This window comes from Glandiceps talaboti, chromosome 1, assembly GCF_964340395.1.
Source record: "Glandiceps talaboti chromosome 1, keGlaTala1.1, whole genome shotgun sequence".
Classification (NCBI taxonomy): Eukaryota; Metazoa; Hemichordata; class Enteropneusta; family Spengelidae; genus Glandiceps; species Glandiceps talaboti.
The window spans coordinates 2,675,086-2,696,791 of record NC_135549.1 but is presented as its reverse complement, the minus strand read 5'-3'; the positions used below and the strand labels follow the sequence as shown (position 1 = coordinate 2,696,791).

Below are 21,706 nucleotides of genomic sequence, written 5' to 3'. Positions count from 1 at the left end.
ATGTATGTAAAAGTATGTAAAGTATACAACTATATGAGTACATGTAATACATAAGTTAGTCACCACCATTATTGAAATGCATAAATATTGTATTAGAATAATCATTTTAACGACTGAAGGGATTTAGTGATCTTGACCTAGTATACATACCAGTCCTCTACTTCTCTCTGAGTTCTACATTTCTATTATTCCAAATCCCTACGGACTTCTTTGACCTACATGGGCTATGTGTAGCTATACATTTGGGATGCATCTCCTCTAAACCTGCAGGTATGATCTGTAGCGCCACTTTTCATTGCTTTGCCTTGATGACCTGTGTGTATGTGTGTGTGTCGTCCGCCCATACATATATACGCATGCATATCGCCTCTTCGAAGCTGTGAGTGGTTCGCGATCTGCGACAGCACTATCGAGTTGATGGATGATACAGAGATTGGTAGGTAAAACAACACAATATTCATATCAGTGCTTAAATTGAACGTTGTCTTCAGTGCGTTTCTCAAATTTCACTACTCGTTGCTGTGTCACTACAAACGTGTCGATTACAAAGCTGTATAATCATACTTGTGTCGTAATATACCCGCCACTTTTCACTTCAGCTGTAACGCCTAACAGCGTTAGGTATTTTTAGCCTGGATCTGAACACAACACATGTTGAACTGTAATACATATAAGTTGAATCGCTTTGTTTGGGAAACATCAACTGTGCTCATCCTTTGGTGCCGTATTTCTACTGTGTATTCTAGAAAACGACACAAGGGACAAACGAATTTCACATGGAAGCCATTAGGATCTTCAGTCGGAGGACTTCGTTCTAACTAACAGGAGTAAGTAAATGTTTGTTCTTGTACTAGTAATGTGTGAGTACACATTATATATACTACTTGTATCACATTGTAGGATCTGTGCCGTGTCATTCTGACAGTGTATTCATGCTATTTGTGTGCAGTTTGCCTATCCTGTCGAATTTGTTCGCTTGTTTGTATTCGGTGTTGTTATTTGGAACACTACGGACATTAGGGGTGTAAGTAGCCAGCAAAAATGGCCACCTTTCGTCATTTTTCAATATTTAACCAGCTATTTTCAGTAATTCCCCATTGACTTGCTTAGCATACATTTTGAGATGGTATTCATAACTACACCCGTTGACAAGACTGTTAGTAATTGTGAATCAGTTGTTTTCTTTTATTATTTTTTATTTTTAACGTGTTCACATTGAATGGACGGTTTTTACTATATTTTGAGGTCAATCGTGCAATTAATCATTTCTGTAAATGCAGATATCCAAATGTTTGACTGTCTCCATATATATTTTGACTGAACATGCCATAGAAACCTACCTGCACACCAACCTGCAATTTTTACCCAACCTCTGTAGGCACCATTACAAGTCAAATGTCCATGTACAATGGCCCTGGTAAACGAAATGTTTAGTTGAAGAACATGAAACCACCAACTGCGCATCTTTTGTGATTGAATTGAATTCGTGCGCCTAAATCATTACAAAACAGTGTAAAAATTGGGATGCTTCAATCTTGGAGATAGGTATAGACAATATTTTGGCTATTATGGAATTCTTCCTAATTTTACTTGAACTTGATTCTAATTTATATCATCTGAGACACATGAAATAAGAATAGAATTTATACGGCAAGAATGGTACACGTATAGTTACGTGTCAAGCTAGGATGAGAACGCACTATATCGTCAACACATTGATGCACACATGTTACAGGTAAAGAGTTTGCATAACACGATAATGATAGATAACAATCATGAAAAATGTGAAATATTACGTTGTTCTTTATACATTTGTTTTTAAATTACATAGCCATAATAAATGTCATTGTACCCATTTACACCATTTTACTGAAACCACATTGGTTATGTTATAAAACCAATCTATGAAACGATTTAATCACGATCCTAGTCACATTTTCTTTATTTTGTAAATATTAATATTAAATTATTTTGTAAATATTAATATCAATCAATACACACCTAATATGCAAGCCGTCGTGTATTTCGTATATTTATTTGTATTGACGATTTTCGGCATGTCAACCATTGCTCTAGAAATTAAAGTGTTCATAACATATGTAATGCTAAAATGTCGATTTCAGACTTGCTAGCAGTCTATGATGTTTTACTGACTTGATTAAAATAAACCACAACATTGATTTAACTCTATACCTGACTCTCATTAATAATGTGTATGGAAACTACATTTGCATATATTTTACAGCCATGCTCTAAAGAACAACTATACGATTTATTGCTGCAACGATGTAAAAATATGTGTGTGTGTGGGTTTTTTTTTTCATCCGTCACGAGTGAAAAGTTACTTTATCGATGGATATATTTACAATGTAATAGCTTTTGCGACTCTAAAGCCATTGAAATACATAACTTTGACATTTTAATGCATATATTAAAGCAATAAATACGTCGACATAAAACTAAAGGCCATGCCTTTTCTCGTCACTAAATCTAGTTGAAGCATCCCGAAACGTTACTAATAACGTTGTATATAATCATCAGACTCTGTATATTTGTCATTGTATTCCATGCATGCAGAAAGCGGAAGGTCGTGATTTGTCATACCCCAGTGATTACCTCGTGTATGATTGTACACGGGTTTGAAAGAGAGTGTATGTACGTATGAAATTTGATAAATGATAATGTTTTAGCGTTCATATTTGTAGGTGCAAAATTAATATAGCATATTGACTCTAAGGGGTATTCCCACATATGAATAAAGTATATTGTTTCTATCTCAGAGAATGGTAAGTTTAACTGTCACCGGCTTCCGGTTGAAGACGAGATAGACATTGCAATGTTATTCGACGTACAGACAGAGGCAATAACTATATATCAATGTGTATAAAATGACTCGTGAGACTTGGCCAGGTTTAACATTCTTGGTTCAATCCATTCCATCCCTTGATACTGTCCTTCATCAACGATTGATAATATCTCTTTCCAATCCCAGTGCATCTTTATCCAGTATGCACCTGTCGCCACCGCGAACCATCCGTAGCTGCTTATACTGCAATATTACCCCTGGTTGATCTATGAACGGTTCACACAAAGTTCGACGCATAATTGCTAATGTTAAAATGTTTACACATCCATCATTCTCACAAGTTAGAGCATATTTTACTGCTGACATAACGAAAATAATACATCTGGGTCGTAAAAAGGCAAAATGGCTTCAAAGATGAAACCCACAGGTACGTCTTGAATAGTACTGTAACAGGTACATCTTGGAAGGTGCTGTAAATAGGCCCAGTGGCTTCAGAGATGAAACTTACAGGTACGTCTTGAATAGTATTGTAACAGGTACGTCTTGGATGGTGCCGTAAAAGGCCCAATGGCTTCAAAGATGACATCCACTGGTACGTCTTGAGTAGTACTGTAACAGGTACGTCACCATTTAGAGAAAAACGCCTGAAAAACTAGTGTGGCCTCTCTGCCCGTAGAACAAAATTGTACACATAAAGCATAACATATATCCATTTATTTATCCAGCTATTACGTAAATACAAAAAATTGACACACAGATGATAAATAAAGCATGTACCAGAGAACATAGATGAGGTATATGATCCTTTGGGTAATAATATTTACATATTGTCTTTTAGTCTGTTTATCTTTGGCTACATCGTCAAGCATTTCTATTTTCCTATCTATTTCGCACTAGCTAAGTCTGACGTTTGATTAATAATTGAAGAAGAAATGCACTCCACATAATCTTACATAAAATGTTTCATTTCGATGTTGATTTTCAAATTGTAAGAATAAGATAGTGATTTGTAAAAATGGTAGATTTCATAAGTCGTTGACAAGTACATTAACGTAGGTTGGTATTAATCCTACGAAAAAGGTTATGATTATTACAATGATCTGCTGGACAAAGGAACTTGCACGATCGCCATTTTGAATTGTGAATTATGGGAAATTAATATTGTACCATGACCGTGGAAGGTACGTAGCTGATACAAGCATCAAATTGTACAATTCAAAATCAAGAACAAAGTCAAACTTTGCTCCTACACTTGGTTCAATACATAAAACTTAACGCCCAATGTACTGAAATTCAAAATTCATTCGCTACGATGACTGAATGTTTCTGATACACCAATCGAATCTGTCATTCCTTTGAAAACATGTTTCTGTACAGGTATACATGCTAAACTGTGAAACCGGTTCTACTACAGTACTGTTTGCTCTCCTTGCATGTATTCTTCAGTTTAATATGACATTTGATGATTAATTTGTTGAAATTCAACTCAATTTTAGAATTACATTAAATATGCTAGTCAACTTAATGGGGAATCGTGTATAATGAATTTCCAATCAAAAGGTCAATACTTAACGTACATTAACGCCACACACAATGACCACACATGTCTGCATGGAATGATTCGAGTTAAAAACTCTGCTGTGAATATTTTCAATCTATATATTCCTCATATTAAAGGCATTGACGGAAGGCACATTTTTTTAACTTCTTTGTGTAAATATTCTGTTTCACTTAATATGTCAACTCAGCATTATCTATGATGTCTCCATCTAGAGGTTTTTCACAGCTTAAACAAAGTCAGTTTTCTGTCTGACAAACATCCCAAATACACAACATCTAGATTTATACTTTTAAGCGTATCATATTTGTCTATCTCTATCAAATCTATCTGCTAGTCTATTCAATATGCCTTCCGAAAACACTCTTTAATGCAAATAAGCCCTCGTTGATATGCACACCAACCCCTGCAAGTGTTTTAATGACATCATTTTATTGCAATCAAAGCAATGGCTGAACTAATGTAATGTATTATTCATTTTTACAAAATTTTCGGGAACATGTGTTCGAAATAAGATAAATAACCTATTGAACAACCGAGTGTTCACAAGAGATATTAAAACAGATGTGCTGAGAGTGATCCATTACATATAACTGGAAGTCTGACCTGTAACCTTATGTTACTTATCCGTAGGCAATAGTAAAATTAACCTTCTTTGCATACACATGTCAGGGTATGATGTTTTTGATTTCTGAGAGGAAATGTATCGCATTGATAACCTACGTGTCTGTTATCAAGTACCTCAGAGACAGTATAACTTTGAATTTAATAGCTTGGAACCTTGTAGGTTGGTGTATGTATAGTGAGTGATTCATGACATGTCTAAAATATGTCAAAATAATAAATCACAAAAAAAAGATAAATGTTGTTTAATGGTCTTTGCACATAATCCTTCATGTATGTAGTAGGTAGTAATGGATAAAACAAACCATTGGATAAATCCCAAAGAGAAAGTAAATATTAGTAACATTAATGGAGAGATCTAGAGAAAGTTGTTGAATGTTAAACTGCCATCATTTCATTGTTGATGAACCCTCTAAACATTGTGCATCAGTGTGTGAAAACTATTACGAAACCGTATTGCTGTCAATATTGTAAATACACACCATACATTTACAACGTCGTGATTTGTCAATATGTGGTCACGTGGTATTGACAAAGTTCATGATGATAATGATACCGGCCAACAGTTTTGTGGTAATGCCTTTACAGCTATGTATACACAGTGTCTAATTTATAGTGTTTAGGCAATATACATCTATACAGGAAATGATTTAGTATGTTTACAAAACACATGTTTTACTGATGTTATTTGTGAACTACATCTCCCCCACCAAAGACCATACAAATATTTTATCTATGCAGTTATACGGTAAACCCCCTCCTACATTCTGGTACACCACGTTAAAGTAACGGTGAAATTAGATTTCAGGGTCCATACAATAGGAGATTTCTTTACAAATGAATGTGGATTTCGCAAGGAGTAATCTCACATTGGGCTCTTCTTGGAGATACTTAGCCAGTAAGGCTTTTCCCGTGAATCTTGATTTGACGGAGAAACAGCATTACCATAATGTCTGGTTAGAAGAGTGTGTCCCTCTCACATGGGTGACTCATTTAAAAAAAAAATATTTCTAGGGGGCCATTTAGAGGCATAACATATCACAACCATACAGGTAATTGAAGACCATAGAATACTTGAATATGGTCTTAGAATACTTGAATATGGTCTTCCATAATTCACTTTTACTTTCCATACATAATATTATATGGCTATTGACCCTATATTTATTCACCCTATACATGTATACGAACATAATGAGATAAAGACAGACACACTGTTGTCAACTGACTGTATGTAAATTAAATAAATAAATAAATGATAGATAAATGAAGTGGACAAAACAGCAAGGGATTATGGTACAAGGTAAGCGACTGCACCTGAGGTTTCATTTGTTCAAAGAGTGAATTTTACTCTCCAGTAACATTATCTGCCTCTCTCTACTAATATTGCATTGAGCACTGTTCTCTCCAGTAAGACACCCATATCAATATATATATATATATATATATATATATATATATATATATATATATATATATATATATATATATATATATATATATATATATATATATATAAAAATGAAAGAAGACGAGTCTGATATTACATTGGTGTAATTCCACTATGTAATATCAGACTCGTCTTCTTTCATTTTTATGTATGATAGCTCTCCAAGGTGATCGAGCACTCTACTTGGCGAAAGAAGAATGAAATTATATGTATATATATATATATATATATATATATATATATATATATATATATATATTGTGTGTGCGTGTGTGTGTGTGTGTGTGTGTGTGTACAAATATATTATTAAGGCAGACATAAACAAACATTCCCATGGCTATTATCTGCCTTATAAATAGATATAGGTTTAAGATTTAAGGTTTAAATAGATATAGGTTTATTTTGCGTATTTTGCGCATAAGTATTTTCTTGTGCAAATATACAAGGTAACCGCTCCTGGTCTTTAATTTGGTTTAAATCTTTAGTATAAAATGTCATGACCCCATTTCATACTATCAAAAAGCACCCTACACTATTCTGATCGATGGCCTCCATTCTCCTCGTGTCCCCTACCGTACATTCTGCTCATTGCAAGGTTATCAATGTTAATAACTATCCATTATATGTGAGATATTGTTCGTAATCATGAATTATTGAAACTCATTTCACATAATGTTTTATGTTTATGACAACAATCAGTAGTCGTGTACCCTAGGGTTAAACGGTAATAATGTACATGGATACTTACATATGTATACCTCACATACGGATTAGTTACCAGTAGTGCCATAGACAATGAAAGGGCAAAGGGACAAGGTTAAGACCTGAGCTCACATACTGCTTGTTAAATGTTCAAGGTCTGTCGTTTTTTTATTTGGGTAATAATAGCCCTTTGTAGTTACAAACAATGTGACTGGTTGTTTACAACAGTAACTGATTCATATTTATCCATGAAATATTGAACATCATTTGATGTATCGTAACTGTGATTTGAAGTCGAAGCTATTTACCTTAACCCCTCAAATCATAATGTCACCGAAAGTATGTCGAACTAAGAATCTACTTTCCATATTTACCTTGTCTTTATCAGGATAATTAGGGGCATGAAATGCAGTGTGTGATACCTTTCCTCCGTGTATCTTTCAGGATAATTAGGGGCATGAAATGCAGTGTTATCTTGAATTTACTATATAATAGGTACACAGGTGTACCTTTAAATAAGTCAAACAGATATCTGGGACTTGTCTGTGATGTATTAGCAAAATTACTCATGGATAATATCACTACCAATTCAAGGACTTAGACTGAGGCATTAATGGTTCAGTTACCTCAATGTTCTATCATAAAACCTCTTGCGCTATCACTTTGCAGTCGTGTTATGTTGGATAAAATTGGCATGAAAATCGATTTCCTTCCCATGAAATGGTTTAATGGCGTTCCATAGACATGTCATTTGTTATTCTAATGTCCTCTATCACTATTAATCGTGATTGCACAACAATAAAATCTTCAAGATATTTCGATATCTCAAGTCGTGAGATCGTATAGATTTGATACTTGGTTACGGCTGTCATGGTTACCAGTGTTGTCCAATATTCCCTATATTCGTCATAAACATGGTTTAAATGTACGCATCGAACATTACCTATTCTGTACGTCTATTTTGGATAACACTATAAATCGATTAAACAATATAAAAAGTACGTGTAACTTGACAGTGAATTCATAGTAAGAGTGATGCACTTTCCTTTACTTGGCAAAGTGCAGAGTATATAAATATGTACAAACGGTAGCTGACGACACACTTGATAGAAAATTGGAGACATTGAGATCAAATTAGTGCAAGATGGCGCCAACTACGTCCCCAAACAAACATTTAATGCAAACATTTTACAACTAATTAGAAGCTGAACTTATCAGTTTGCACGATCACTAAATACTTTTAAGGAAAATCTTCCGTATGCTACCCTAGGGGTCAAAGTGACCCAATAAACTATTCACGTGTGTTCGATAACGTTACATATAAAATAAGTCCCGTTGAAATGTAGACACGACTCTATACAGTAGACTAACATTACAGAGCTAATTTAAACCCTGAATGTTTTCTAATATAATTTTATGTTATCCCCAAATAAGGTTACAAATGGATGTGTGACTAGCTTCTCCATATTTCATTTCAAACTTCAATTGATTACTGTTACACAATGCTATCTGTAAAATCGCCGTTATATATGTTTTGTAACGAAAACTCTTAAAGGTATGACGGTATAGCATAAAGCGTACCCAGTATGACTTGTGGTGTCAAGATTTTGAAAATGTTATTTTTTTTCCATGAACTCAGTATTTGGTTGGAAGTACATAGTAATATTATGCATCAAAATAACGTTATATAATTTCTTGTGTTCTTTTGCCAAAGTCACTTGACGGCTTGGAGAGTGTGCACACAAGACATGATGACATATATGATTTATTACATTGGCAACACGTGTCGTTATCTTTGTAAGATACAAAGAAGACATTGCAAATAAAGTGATAGTCGTAACGAATGGTAGATGTTACACAGACACTACCCGCATTATAAGTCTAGCAGTTGTGAACGTTACATGATCTTTTCATGCATGCATAAAATATGCCAATTTATCTTCATCATGATACTTACCTGTAAGAGAAATAACTGAACTTGTATAAATTGCAGCTACTGTTCTGACAATTGTTTTTGAGAACCTTGCAATTATGCAAATGAATTTTCTATATTTAAATTTCACCTCATCAAACTCTCATTGTGGACAGTGCACGGCGAGGATGGCTCAACATTAGTGGGTACGTCACGTCAGGGCGAAGCTTCTTTTGCGCGCCATCCACATCAATTAAAACGAAGAACCTTGTTGCATATCACAGAAGCTACATAATTTTAAAATTGTACAATAGCAATACCCGTTTCGTAAACATATACATAAGCATACTACATATTTAAGCCGTAGGTGTTGTAACCATAACAAGTTATTTATATACACGTGTGCAAGAATCATTTGACTGGGAACAAAGACCTTTGTTATAAACCAAAGAAAGCGTCCCTTTATGCAAGATAATTGTAGCAAAAGTAAGATTAGAAATGTCCGCATCAAGGCACGTAAAGACTGTGATCGTTTATTTACACTTGAAGAGTACAGATCACTGAGGTCAGTTAGTTGTTTATACCTAAATATGAAACCAGTTTGAAAATAACATTTGTTACTAAAGTATTTTTTTTAAATGTTCTTACCTTCAGGCAGACACCGGATCGAATAATGTCAAGTTGTATGTTCATAAGTGCAGACAACACAAACTATCGAGGCATTAATGTACTGATCACAGTGACAACAATGACGTATAAAGAGATCTAGTTAGTACTTAAACGGTAAAGAAACAGCACAAATATTCTAGTGTCTAATTAGGTACCATATACTTTAACTATTTAGTTGTTGTAACTTGTAACAATTACTGATCTGAGAGGTGACCTACATTTGACACGCATGTTGCCGTTCACAAAAACTACTATAACTTGAAGTGACGACAGTTATGCAGTTTGTTTCAAGTTGTTGTTTTAGCTGTGCTATTTTCATTACAAGTGTAGGCAATTATTACAAGTGGTAGTTGTACAGAGCTTTGTATACAGTCAAGAAGTCGATCTCAAGAGATGTTTTGGAGTGAAAATAGTTTGAGTTCATTATACGAAAGTCGACATTGGAAGCATGTATTTGTAAAGAATATGAAATTGAGTTATGTTACATTATATATGGGATGGATAGGTGTTCAACAAAATATGAATTGGCAAACTGGGTCCCGTGATCGTTTGTTGTCCACAGTCCGCTTCTGTTGACACCCAAGAGTATCCTAGAGGTGACAGCCTAACGGAAACTTTCCACGGAGGTCAGACACAATCAAAATAAACAACATGTAGATGACTACGTTATTGTAAATGTACATACATGTATATGGTATACACGTTTGGTTCCAAACTGATAGAAGTGTATGTAAGTTATTACATGTGTACTAAAATAGAATTTACGGTTATAATTTGTCAATGAGATCATTTTGCAGTTGTAGTAAAAGTGTCACAAAGTTTGAGATTTCCAAAATATCACTCAGTCGTCATTTAATGTATAAACTAAAGTAAGACTCCAGAATCCTCTAAGGTTGTCCACTTAAATTTGGTTGTACAGGACATAGCACATTGGGGCTTGTAATCCTCTTTGGCCCCCTAGGTATTACAGACAGTAATATTTACTTACAGAATGGATGTGATCAGCTATATACCAAGTGCAACTAGAGAGTATATATAAACTCGGTATATGTAAAAATGTGGAGTAAACAGTCTCAATACAATTATTTGTAGAACGGTGTAAATAATACAGTATCAAGTAAGATACAAAGAGCCGTCTATTGTGTTGTTTTCCTTTGTCGCTGTTATTATGTGTCGCAAATACATTATATATATATATATATATATATATATATATATATATATATATATATATATATATATATATATATATATATATATATATATATATATATATATGTAACAGATACAATCCGACCAATATGCGTCGAGCGGTAGCGAGGCGCATATTGGTCGGATTGTATCTGTTTTGTACACCGGCTAATTTCCTTTGTTGTGTATTGACTTCCGATTTCCCATATACTCCGGACATAACTTTGTTGTGTATTGACTTTCGAATTCCAATATACTCCGGAGATAATAATAACAATGTCTGTGCGGGGAATTTATACACTCTAGCTAATACACATGCACCAACAACATTAGACACTACACACTACAAGTTCTCAAACGAAATACATATTTCTTTATTGAAATGCAGCAATTGGGAATGTATAATCCTAAAAAAATGTATGCCATTACCATGGTTACATTACATTACGTAATGGTCACATTCAGCCAAACGTTAGCACAATACTACAAATAACAATGGCCTCAGAATACAGTGCATGGTATTTATATTTTGTCATTTTTCACTCTGTACTTTATTTGCAAGGACACGGTTATGATCTTTTCATCGTTTTCTTCCGTTGTTCTGCTTTCAAGTTTTAAACCCGTTGGATCGATCTCAGTGTCTGATGAAAACAGTGGGTCAAAGTTAAGGTCAAAGTTAGGCATCATCTCCTTATCATTATCGATCTCAAACAACAAGGGCCCTGTTTCAGAGCTATCACCCGATATTTCGGCTTGTCCTACACTTATGTTGTGTCTGAATTTTTTATGTTTGTAATCATGGCCATTCTTCTCTCTATTTAATACACTCACTTTCAATGCAACTGGCTCGGTTGGTATGATTACTTCCCCCACTTCTACACTTTTGGATTTGTCATGACCAATACTATTCCCAAATTCTCCAGATGTTTCCCTGCCACTTCCAATAATGTTTTCTTCATCGTCATTCTCTTCTATAATGCTTGCAAGCTCTGGTAGTGATGAAATATCAAGCACTTCTCGTTCTTCTATTGGCGTTAATTCTATCCATTCACGACAATTAGGACAACTGATGGGTTCGGTTGCCGTTGGATTCGTCCCTTTACGCGTACGTTTGGCCACCTGTTCGTCGGGTTTCATGGTTTTAGCTAACTCTGATGCCATGCTAGCTGTTAGTGTATATCGCATGGATGGATTCCACGAACTCTCAAAGGTCTGGGATTGTCTGGTTAAAAATGGATGGCTAGTGTTTCGCTGTGTCTGCCCTTTCAATTCCTTGACTTCACATATTTCCTTGGGTGGGTCCAGCATTTTACTTATCATTTTTTGTTGTTCATTGGATGTTCTCTTGTACTCTCTCACTGCTAACGAACGGTGCTGAGTTCTCCCAACAATCAGTTGTTCGTCTATTCCCTTTTGATACAGAGTAGTAGCAAGAGTCACTCGGATAGAATGGTTGGTGTAATGTCCACTATAACCAGCCCGACGCATCATACCACTTACATACTTCTCAAGTTTGTGCTTACCGACCGTCTCGTTGAAACGAAACTCTATTCCATGGCCAGTGTCTGGTAGAGGTTTCCGATACACACGACCGTAAGGTGGAATATGCCTCAAGTACGTGTATACAATATTGTATACGCATCTCTCATTATCCCTATCCTCATAATGTTTAACCACTTTATTTCGGAGATGACGCTGTTCCAGACTTGCATTGTATGTTTTGTTTGTGCGTCCTATGAAAGTTACATATTTTCCAACTTCATCTTCACCAATTTCAAACTGCTCTACTTCTAAATGTACATGTTCATCACAACCTCGAAGTCCGAACGCTTTACATATGTAAAAGAAAAAAGCTTGTGACATCCCGATCGCGGTATTCAAACTCATCTCTCCGATATCCCACAATTTCTTTTCCTGTTCCTCTGTGATCGGTTCTGCCTGTCTTCTCACTGCCCCGACACCCTTTGACATCAGAGATTTACGTTGTGCATTCAAGGCAGCATGGAAGTCATGGAACTTTCCATTTGTGGTGTCCATAAAGTTTATTTCTGGACGTCCATTCTCCTTCAAATACCTTTGTATCCCGGCACAAAGTTGGGACAGCGTGTCACCGGGGTATTCCTTGCCGTCAGCTCGCCGGGCCTCCACTACAAAATGCACAAGGAATACTTTCAGATCTTCTTCTTTTACTTCTATTACATCTTGTAACTTTGGAATTAAGGGGAAATCACCGACTCTGTGCTCATTTCTCTCCTCTGACCAGCTATTCCACACTCGCCCAGCCCATTCTGTACTCTTCTTGGTATTTCTAGGAATTCTTCCTTTTATCTTTTCCTTAATTTCAGTGTCTGTAAACTGCGCGAAGCGACGCTTTCGACAAGACATGCTTTATAGCTACTGGACACACACACACTAACCAAGCTATTGACGTTTATTTGGTTGGGCTTTCGCCACCATCAATCATTCATTTTTGACAGCTTTTTCTGATTGATAACAAACTGGATACTTTTTAGTTACAAACATCTTCCTGTTGGAGTATATTGCGCACACAGTCAATGTCTATCTAATATACTCCGGATGTTGACATTTCATTACCATGTCTGTCTAATATACTCCGGTATGGACTTTTCATTACCCGGATGGTATTTCTCATATTCTCAGCTCCCTGGATTTTGGAGCGGGAAGTTTGCGGACACCTGATTGGCTGATCGCCCGATTAGTCACTGTCGCTTGACAAGTAACGCCCACGCCGGTGTACAAATATATATATATATATATATATATATATATATATATATATATATATATATATATATATATATATATATATATATATATATATATATATATATATATATATATATATATATATATATATATATATATATATATATATATATATGTAACAGATACAATCCGACCAATATGCGTCGAGCGGTAGCGAGGCGCATATTGGCCGGATTGTATCTGTTTTGTACACCGGCTAATTTCCTTTGTTGTGTATTGAGATCGAATTCCAATATACTCCGGAGATAACTCATACACTGCTATCATACCACCGCAACAACAATAATAATAATAACAGTGTCTGCGCCATCGTGCATGTCTGCATATCTTCCGGGCTATGTATACACTCTAGCTAATACACATACACCCCCTAACAAAATTAGACACTCACTTCACACTACAAGTTCTCAAATACAGTGTCTGCTGTACTGTGCATTTTCTCAGAGGATATTTTTACATTGGAGTTAGAAGACATACATCAATGAAGTTGGATACTCTCTGTACTCTCCATGTTCTTAAATGTAAACTGAGCGAAGCGTCGCTTTCGACAAGACATGCTTAGCTACTGAAAGGTTCACACACACTAACCAAGCTATTGACGTTTATTTGGTTGGGCTTTCGCCATCACCAATCATTCATTTTGACAGCTCTTTCTGGTTGATAACAAACTCGATACTTCGATACAAACATCTTCCTGTTGGAGTCAATGTCTGTCTAATATACTCCGGATGTTGACTTTCATTACCATGTCTGTCTAATATACTCCGGGTATGGACTTTTCATTACCCGGATGGTATTTCTCATATTCTCAGCTCCCTGGATTTTGAAGCGGGAAGTTTGCGGACACCTGATTGGCTGATCGCCCGATTAATCACTGTCGCTTGACAAGTAACGCCCACGCCGGTGTACAAATATATATATATATATATATATATATATATATATATATATATATATATATATATATATATATATATATATATATATATATATATATATATATATATATATATATATATATATACACACAGGTTTTGAAAATATGAATAAAATTACATGCTATTGACCCTACAGAACTGGGAAATAATAATATCTTTTTAAATTATCATCCACCAATGTCAGGAAGAAATGTCATGGTCGTAGAATACCTTATTTTTAGATATTATTGATGGTTACATTGCAACGCTATTGCTATTGCTATTGACCCTACACACCTCACGAAACAGTTCGGTAGGGTCAATAGCATGTAATTTTGTTCATATTTTCAAAACCTGTATATAATTCGCTTTACTAACCTTATTGAGCACTTTTATGTGGTTATATCAACACCCATTCAATTATATATATATATATATCTATATATATAATATATATATATAGTTTACGCCCTGCCACTGCGGTATAGAGCACTGTCTTAGCAGATTGATACTCACCGAGTTATATATATATATATATATATATATATATATATATATATATATATATATATATATATATATATATATATATATATATATATATATATATATATAACGTTTTACCCACAGGGATTGATGTAGCTCTATTGATTGTAAATTTATTTAAGCATTGTATAATTTAAATAAGTCCACAAAGAACACCTTAATAAACAATAACATAACATAACCCGCATTATGTTTTTGACAGACCTACTTTATATTCAATGGAACTGTGTTTCTAAATATTACGGTTTCATCTGTCTAATTTTAAACAACATTTCCTGGTTTAGCAATATGTGTTTCATTGACAGCATGTGATCAATACGTTGTATTTATTTATGTTTTGTTGTGCAACAAATTACGTCGTCTGCTAATAAATATGTCGATCACAAAATGTCACCCATGAATTTATCTTCAGGATGTAAATAATATCTTTCAAAAATGGAACCTGTCCGATTTGTTCTACCACTGCGTTCAGTTTTAATTGAATATGAACGCTTGACGTGGTATCAAACTGACTACAATATTAACCTGACATCAAAACATACACAAATATCATAAAAAGTGCCCTTTGACAGGTCACACATGTTACAAGGCTTCAACTGCCTCATTTTGACATATTTTATTACAAACTTTTACGATGTCATGACAGCTTGAGAAGATGGTGCAACCCTTGCAATAGTTGTAATTATTAACACGTAGTCGTGGAGTTCGTGCCGTCTTTGTGGGGTTTTTTTCAACTGTGATATAATATCTTTGTAATTTATCATCCACCAATATCAGGAAGAAATGTCATGGTCGTAAAATACCTTATTTTTAGATAGTATTGATGGTTACATTACAACGCTATCTGTTTCACAACTCATTTAGTTTCCTTTTATATATTATTTCAGAGTAACTGTTCTATTTCAAATATGGACAATAGACTATAGGATGAGCCCGTACTGTGTGATCTTAGTTCTACTACTGTGCAATACGGGTATAACAGCCGTAATAAGTGAAAAACAGGGTAAGTACTGGTCCGTCACCTAACCTACATTACCTATAGTCGCAAAAACAGTACTTAAACACACACACACACACACACACACACACACACACACACACACACACACACAGGCAAACAGCCACTCGTAATCCTTAGTAGGACTTTACATGTAATTATTCCATCCAGTCATTCCCCATCATCTAGGTGGTTCTATTACGAGTATTAGTGATTATTACAAATGCAATGTTTTTTTATATTTGATTTTTTTTTAAATATAGTGTTTGTGTGAAGCGCATTGAGATTTTCTTTGATTATGTAATGCGCTATAAAAGAAATAAATATTACCTATTGTGACATGTGGAGGTGATTTTACCTATAGCGTCATGTAGTAACTGCTATATTGTTCTTTTCTTCTTTAGTCCATTCAAATTCAATTTTTTCCAACACTTTCAGTAGTATAACGTAGGAAGAGTCATGTGCTTACGTCTACATATTGTTCAAAATACGATTACTTCATATTTCCTATATGTAGTTCCGGACGAAGAGTGTGATGGGTGTAACAACCGAGGAGTTTGTACGGTGTTTCACAACGACCCACCAGCCTGTGTCTGTGGTGGATGGTTTTATGGCGTTCACTGTGAAATTGGTATGTCTGCCTGCCTTTGTACCTTTAAAATGGTTTATAAGCAAAGAACACATTGTTGCGTTTTAATTTTTCGTTGGTAATCCTATATCTCGAGCTGTCAACTCTGTCAGTATAATTCAATCTTAGATTTGTTGTTAGGCCAAATAAAAAAGTGTGTTTCCGATAATACGACCGACCCTCGTTTAAGCAGCTATTAGCTCTAAGCATTTGTTTATATTCAAAAGGGTAAAAGTGGTGAGAATTTACTTCTATCTCCGTGTAAATCTTCTAGCCAAAGTATCTTTGGTCGTCCATTTTCTCAAAACTCTCATACCAGTGAAATGAGTTCAGTCTGTATAGTGTGTTCAATCGTGTACTTCACATATAAATTGTCTTCATTTACTTCTTTCACACCTCATCAAACTATCGCATAAGTATTGTGACCAACGAACGTCTTGTCTTAAGGTTCAGGTAATTTTCCAAAACATAGAATAAAATATAATTCCTACCTGCCTACCGTATTTTCTGAAGTTGCGTTATCGAAAACAAACATTTGCTTTTTTAAGAAATTGTCTTATCAGTTGCATTTTTTAAGTTAAACGATTTTTCAAGTCTACTTACTGAAAGTCTGGATTCATACATTGTTCCCGTAGATACCCGTAGAAAACTTGGGTATGATTGTCGTTACGACACAGAGTGTACAACCCACGGTAAATGTGGCAACGAAACAGGGGTTTGTGCTTGTGAACCAAGCTATTATGGTGAACGGTGCCAAGTCAGCAAGGGTAAGAATAACATCGAGTAATTTCTCAATTAATCACGTTTTTATATTTCAAAATATTCGATACAAATAACCTTTATGTCAAAACTCAACACTTTGCTTGTTTTTGTAAATAAAATCCCCCAAAAAATTATGATTATTCTCAGATTAAAAAGTCATACAAAAATCATGTAAAATCATAAACTGATTTAAATATTTTGATCTGATTATTGTATACATAACGTCACGTTCCTGTAGAAACTGAAGTAATTTCAAACCAAGTGAACTTGATTATAAAATATAACTATTGAACACTGATTTGAGAATGAACGATTTCAAGGAACATAAGCTCAGGTTATACGTTTTGGGGTTTTTTGGAGGATTTTCGGGGGAGGGGTACTTTTTGTTGCAGGATGAAAGGTGCTTAAATTTTTACTATGGATGTAGCACAACCTCATTTGATGTTGGCATAACTCAAAACGAGTATTCAGACACGTTAGATAAAGAATTCAAGGAACCCTTGTATCACTTAACTGATAACAATCTGAAGTCGTATATACTTCGTTTCATTTCCCAGGAGAAAAAATTGTGCTGACCTACCCTATAACGCTGACACTATTAAACCGACGCAAATCTACCGTAGCAAAGGCTGTGAGCCAAACTAGGTGTATGCATTTATATGTACATTTACTTTATTTTCTATTTTGATCATGTGTTATGCCATCCTATCCGAAGGAGGAAGCCCCTTTATTTACGATTCATCGATTTTATGCATTCAAACTTTATAATATTACATTAATATAATAATATAATATACCGTACTGTGTATTTACATTCCAGTAGGATTCTATCTTATTGTAATTCTGGCACCAAATTATGGCCGCTTGACATCGCCATTTCACACACAATGGGGTACTTCTGTCCTTTTTTTAATATTGTGACATTTGTAAGCTATGATTAATGTGTCTGCAGCTAAAGTGGCACTTGGCAAGTGTCCAATTTGTTGGCGTATTAACAAAAGTGGTTTCAGGAAACTAGAGGCAAACTAACAACTATAATTGTGTTTAATCCACCATCGAGATATAAAATTGGAAAGTTTCTATCACAAGGTGGAAGCATAGACCCTACATGTGTAGGGTCTATGGTGGAATCAATAACTTTAAGATGTTTTCTTGGTTCCTTTTCTTGTTATAAAATATCACCCACTAATGTTATAACTCATTATTCATATTATTTATGTTATTTTCCAGATGTTTGCATCGTTTTGTACTTATTTATACATAGTTGTTTTTTTCTAATGACACTTTAGCATTGGTCCAACAGCTGTTGACTATAGATTCCAATTTCTTAAGTAGTAACTATATTGTACTGTGCTATGTATGTATGTTCACAAAGAATAGACGATACATTAATGTCTTCAAACCCCTAATTAGGAACATGTTGCTCAACACAAGCTTACAACCTACAAGCAACTAAACATTGCACCTTTCTTGTCAAATGTAATGACATAACTTGGCTTATCTTTCAAGATTATCTTTTCCAGTTGAAATAGTGATTCTTTTTACAATGCCTAAAGTTGTGTACGTCACAAATTGATACATTGACTTAAATATTATTCCTAGTTGTTTTTGAATTTCAAATCAAGTCACAAAACACCATACATACAGCTCGGTGTTGTATTCCAAAGTTATCGGCACTATTCAAAACATTTATTGTAATGGTGTAATTTATCCAATGTCTTAAACCACAAACCTAAGGGGGCTTCAGATTTCGTTGCTTCAGCAACCCTGGCTTGCGAGAATAAGTTGATCATACACGTGTCTGTATACGGCTATTTGATAATTGTACGTTCTACCATTTCGTATATGGTTCTACTAACAGTGTCGAGTCATTATCATTGCAAAAGAGAAAAAGAAAGATAAGCAACAAGGTGTCAAGAACAGGATTGTTAATTTTTAATATTCTTTAAATTTTATGTCGTCAACTAATAAATTGGTAGGTGACCTACAGAAATAACAGCTTAAATAGTCTTGTCTGCCGAATACTTTGAACTGTCGGTGAAATGAATTTCCTACATTGTTCATAAAAACGTGTTTAATATCGTTGTCATAACTCACAACTGAGATGCAACTCGACATCAAAACCATTTCATTTCAAACAGTCGTTTGGCGCGACTACATCTCGCTAATAATCAAGAGAAGACTTTTCGGTACCTTTGAAGTTCGTTTTAATTGTCTTCCACCCATAAAATGACGTTCTGATCAGTGGTATCTCTAGACTACTATTGCAATAGTTGTATTTAAGTTTTACTGAATGTGTGAGAATAGTTGTATGTCATTTACTTGTATTGTTGTATACTACAGATAAGAGGGTAGTGGTATCAACATCTACAGTCATTGGTATAGCCTTTGGATTGGCCACTGTTATTTTAACACTTGTAGTTTATTGGTGCATGAGATATGGCATAGGACAGTACTATAGGGATAGACAAATCAGCGCTTCGCGGATTCCAGTACTTACAACGACAGGTAAGTTTGTGAATTCTGTCGTTAACTATTGTCTGTGTCTGTCAAGTCGCCAGTGTGTGTGTGTGTCTGTCTGTCTGTCTGTCTGTCTGTCTGTCTGTCTGTACATGTCTGTCTGTCTGTCTCTCTGTCTCTGCCTGTGTGTCTCTCTGTGTGTGTGTGTGTGTGTGTGTGTGTGTGTGTGTGTGTGTGTGTGTGTGTGTGTGGACATGATATTTGTAAACAACAAAAAGGGTACTAGATTTAGAAATTGTTAACATTTCAGTGTATGATTTGAATCATTTTCTGACTATCAAAGTATTTTTGTACGACATTCATTCGAGCTTCTGTATAATTTTGCCGGGAAACATTGTAAAATACTACCTCGTATTGCACATGTCTATTTCAAAGTTTCAAGGTTATATTTTTATCGTTAATAGGTTTTCCATGTCGTCTTCATGACTCATACGAAAGTCCCACCCACGAACATCCGTGTAAATTCCCTCAAGAATCCGTGGTAACCATAGACAGGTATCACCCCGAAGAGATTATGGTGTAATGCGACGAAGTTGCAATGCCTACATGAGGGATCTTGTCGTTCTCTATGAATTCAATCTATAAACTGTGCATGACCTCGAACAAGGGCAGAAATCTCCATCATGGGGTCTCCAATCGTGAGGGTCGCACGAGGCCTTCGATTACCATGAGATCTATAAAAGCTCACGATCATCAGTAACGAGGTCTTCGTGAGATCTCTAGTCAATCTCAAGATGACGAATCAAAGGAAGTCCGATTAATAGCCGGGAGTATACAAGGATTGTGCTAATAACGGTCCATGTCTTTGGTGTTGCATACCTACCTGGTTACCTGTATATGGACTTATACAGCTATTATACTGACTTGAACATTGAGTTTTTTAGAACATATACACGACGTCGTGTGTTCACTGTATAAATGCTTCATTTGTATACTGTACTTTCTTAATGTTACATTCCACGCAGAAATTTGTATATTGTCATAAATAACAGTTAACAAATTTATTGAAATTAAGATATCCGCAGTGACTTGAGCAGCAAGTAAGTAAGATATCCACAGTGACTTCAGCAGCAAGTAAGATATCCACAGTGACTTGAGCAGCAAGTAAGTAAGATATCCACAGTGACTTGAGCAGCAAGTAAGTAAGATATCCACATTGACTTGAGCAGCAAGTAAGTAAGATATCCACAGTGACTTGAGCAAGTCTAAGTGTTTGCGAATAGGACTTCACTATGTACCGGGGGTATATAGATTGTAGATCTCAAATATCACAATATGATGAAGAGTAGTGAACATTACCAACACAAAGATATATTTGCAATTCAGTGATTTATTTCAAGATATATACATAAGAAGTCAGTATTCATTTATTAAGGACCTCACACGTGTGATATTAGTCACGTCAATGACTTGATGACAATAGTTTAAACAAGGTGACCTATATGTTCTGAGAGCAACACGGACGTTGTCAATAATTTCGCTTGACTTTCATATATGATTATCATATCACTTTATGTGTGCTTCCCGTGTTCGTATATTTCCCCGTGACTACACAATGGTTTATGCCATTGCCGTATGTGCTAGGTATGTTAATTGTTGCTGCCATGCCCGGGCATTTTAAAAAGACGCAATCATGT

At 35.1% G+C, this 21,706-nt stretch overlaps 1 protein-coding gene across 3 annotated transcripts; it reads left to right on the top strand.

The window, feature by feature from the left end:
* The first annotated feature begins 396 nt into the window (after positions 1 to 396).
* Positions 397 to 21,689, top strand: LOC144440508 (uncharacterized). 3 transcript variants are annotated; one of them, XM_078129906.1, is made up of 7 exons: positions 397 to 436; positions 747 to 827; positions 16,050 to 16,165; positions 16,677 to 16,790; positions 17,423 to 17,554; positions 19,893 to 20,057; positions 20,474 to 21,689. In XM_078129906.1, exons 3-7 carry the CDS (start codon positions 16,090 to 16,092, stop codon positions 20,590 to 20,592), a joined length of 606 nt encoding a protein of 201 aa, XP_077986032.1. In that variant the 5' UTR covers positions 397 to 436; positions 747 to 827; positions 16,050 to 16,089; the 3' UTR covers positions 20,593 to 21,689. The 3 variants fall into 3 exon arrangements, with proteins under 3 accessions (XP_077986032.1, XP_077986035.1, XP_077986022.1); XM_078129909.1 differs by lacking the exon at positions 747 to 827 and having other exon boundaries at positions 410 to 436; XM_078129896.1 differs by lacking the exon at positions 397 to 436 and having other exon boundaries at positions 690 to 827.
* Positions 21,690 to 21,706: the final 17 nt, after the last annotated feature.

Bases quoted from the DNA above. Each gene is read 5' to 3' on its own strand.
- LOC144440508 (XM_078129906.1), top strand. From the start codon at position 16,090: ATGAGCCCGTACTGTGTGATCTTAGTTCTACTACTGTGCAATACGGGT. The intron at 16,166-16,676 runs GTAAGTACTGGT...TCCTATATGTAG, and splicing joins CGTAATAAGTGAAAAACAGG to TTCCGGACGAAGAGTGTGAT. The intron at 20,058-20,473 runs GTAAGTTTGTGA...TATCGTTAATAG, and splicing joins TCCAGTACTTACAACGACAG to GTTTTCCATGTCGTCTTCAT.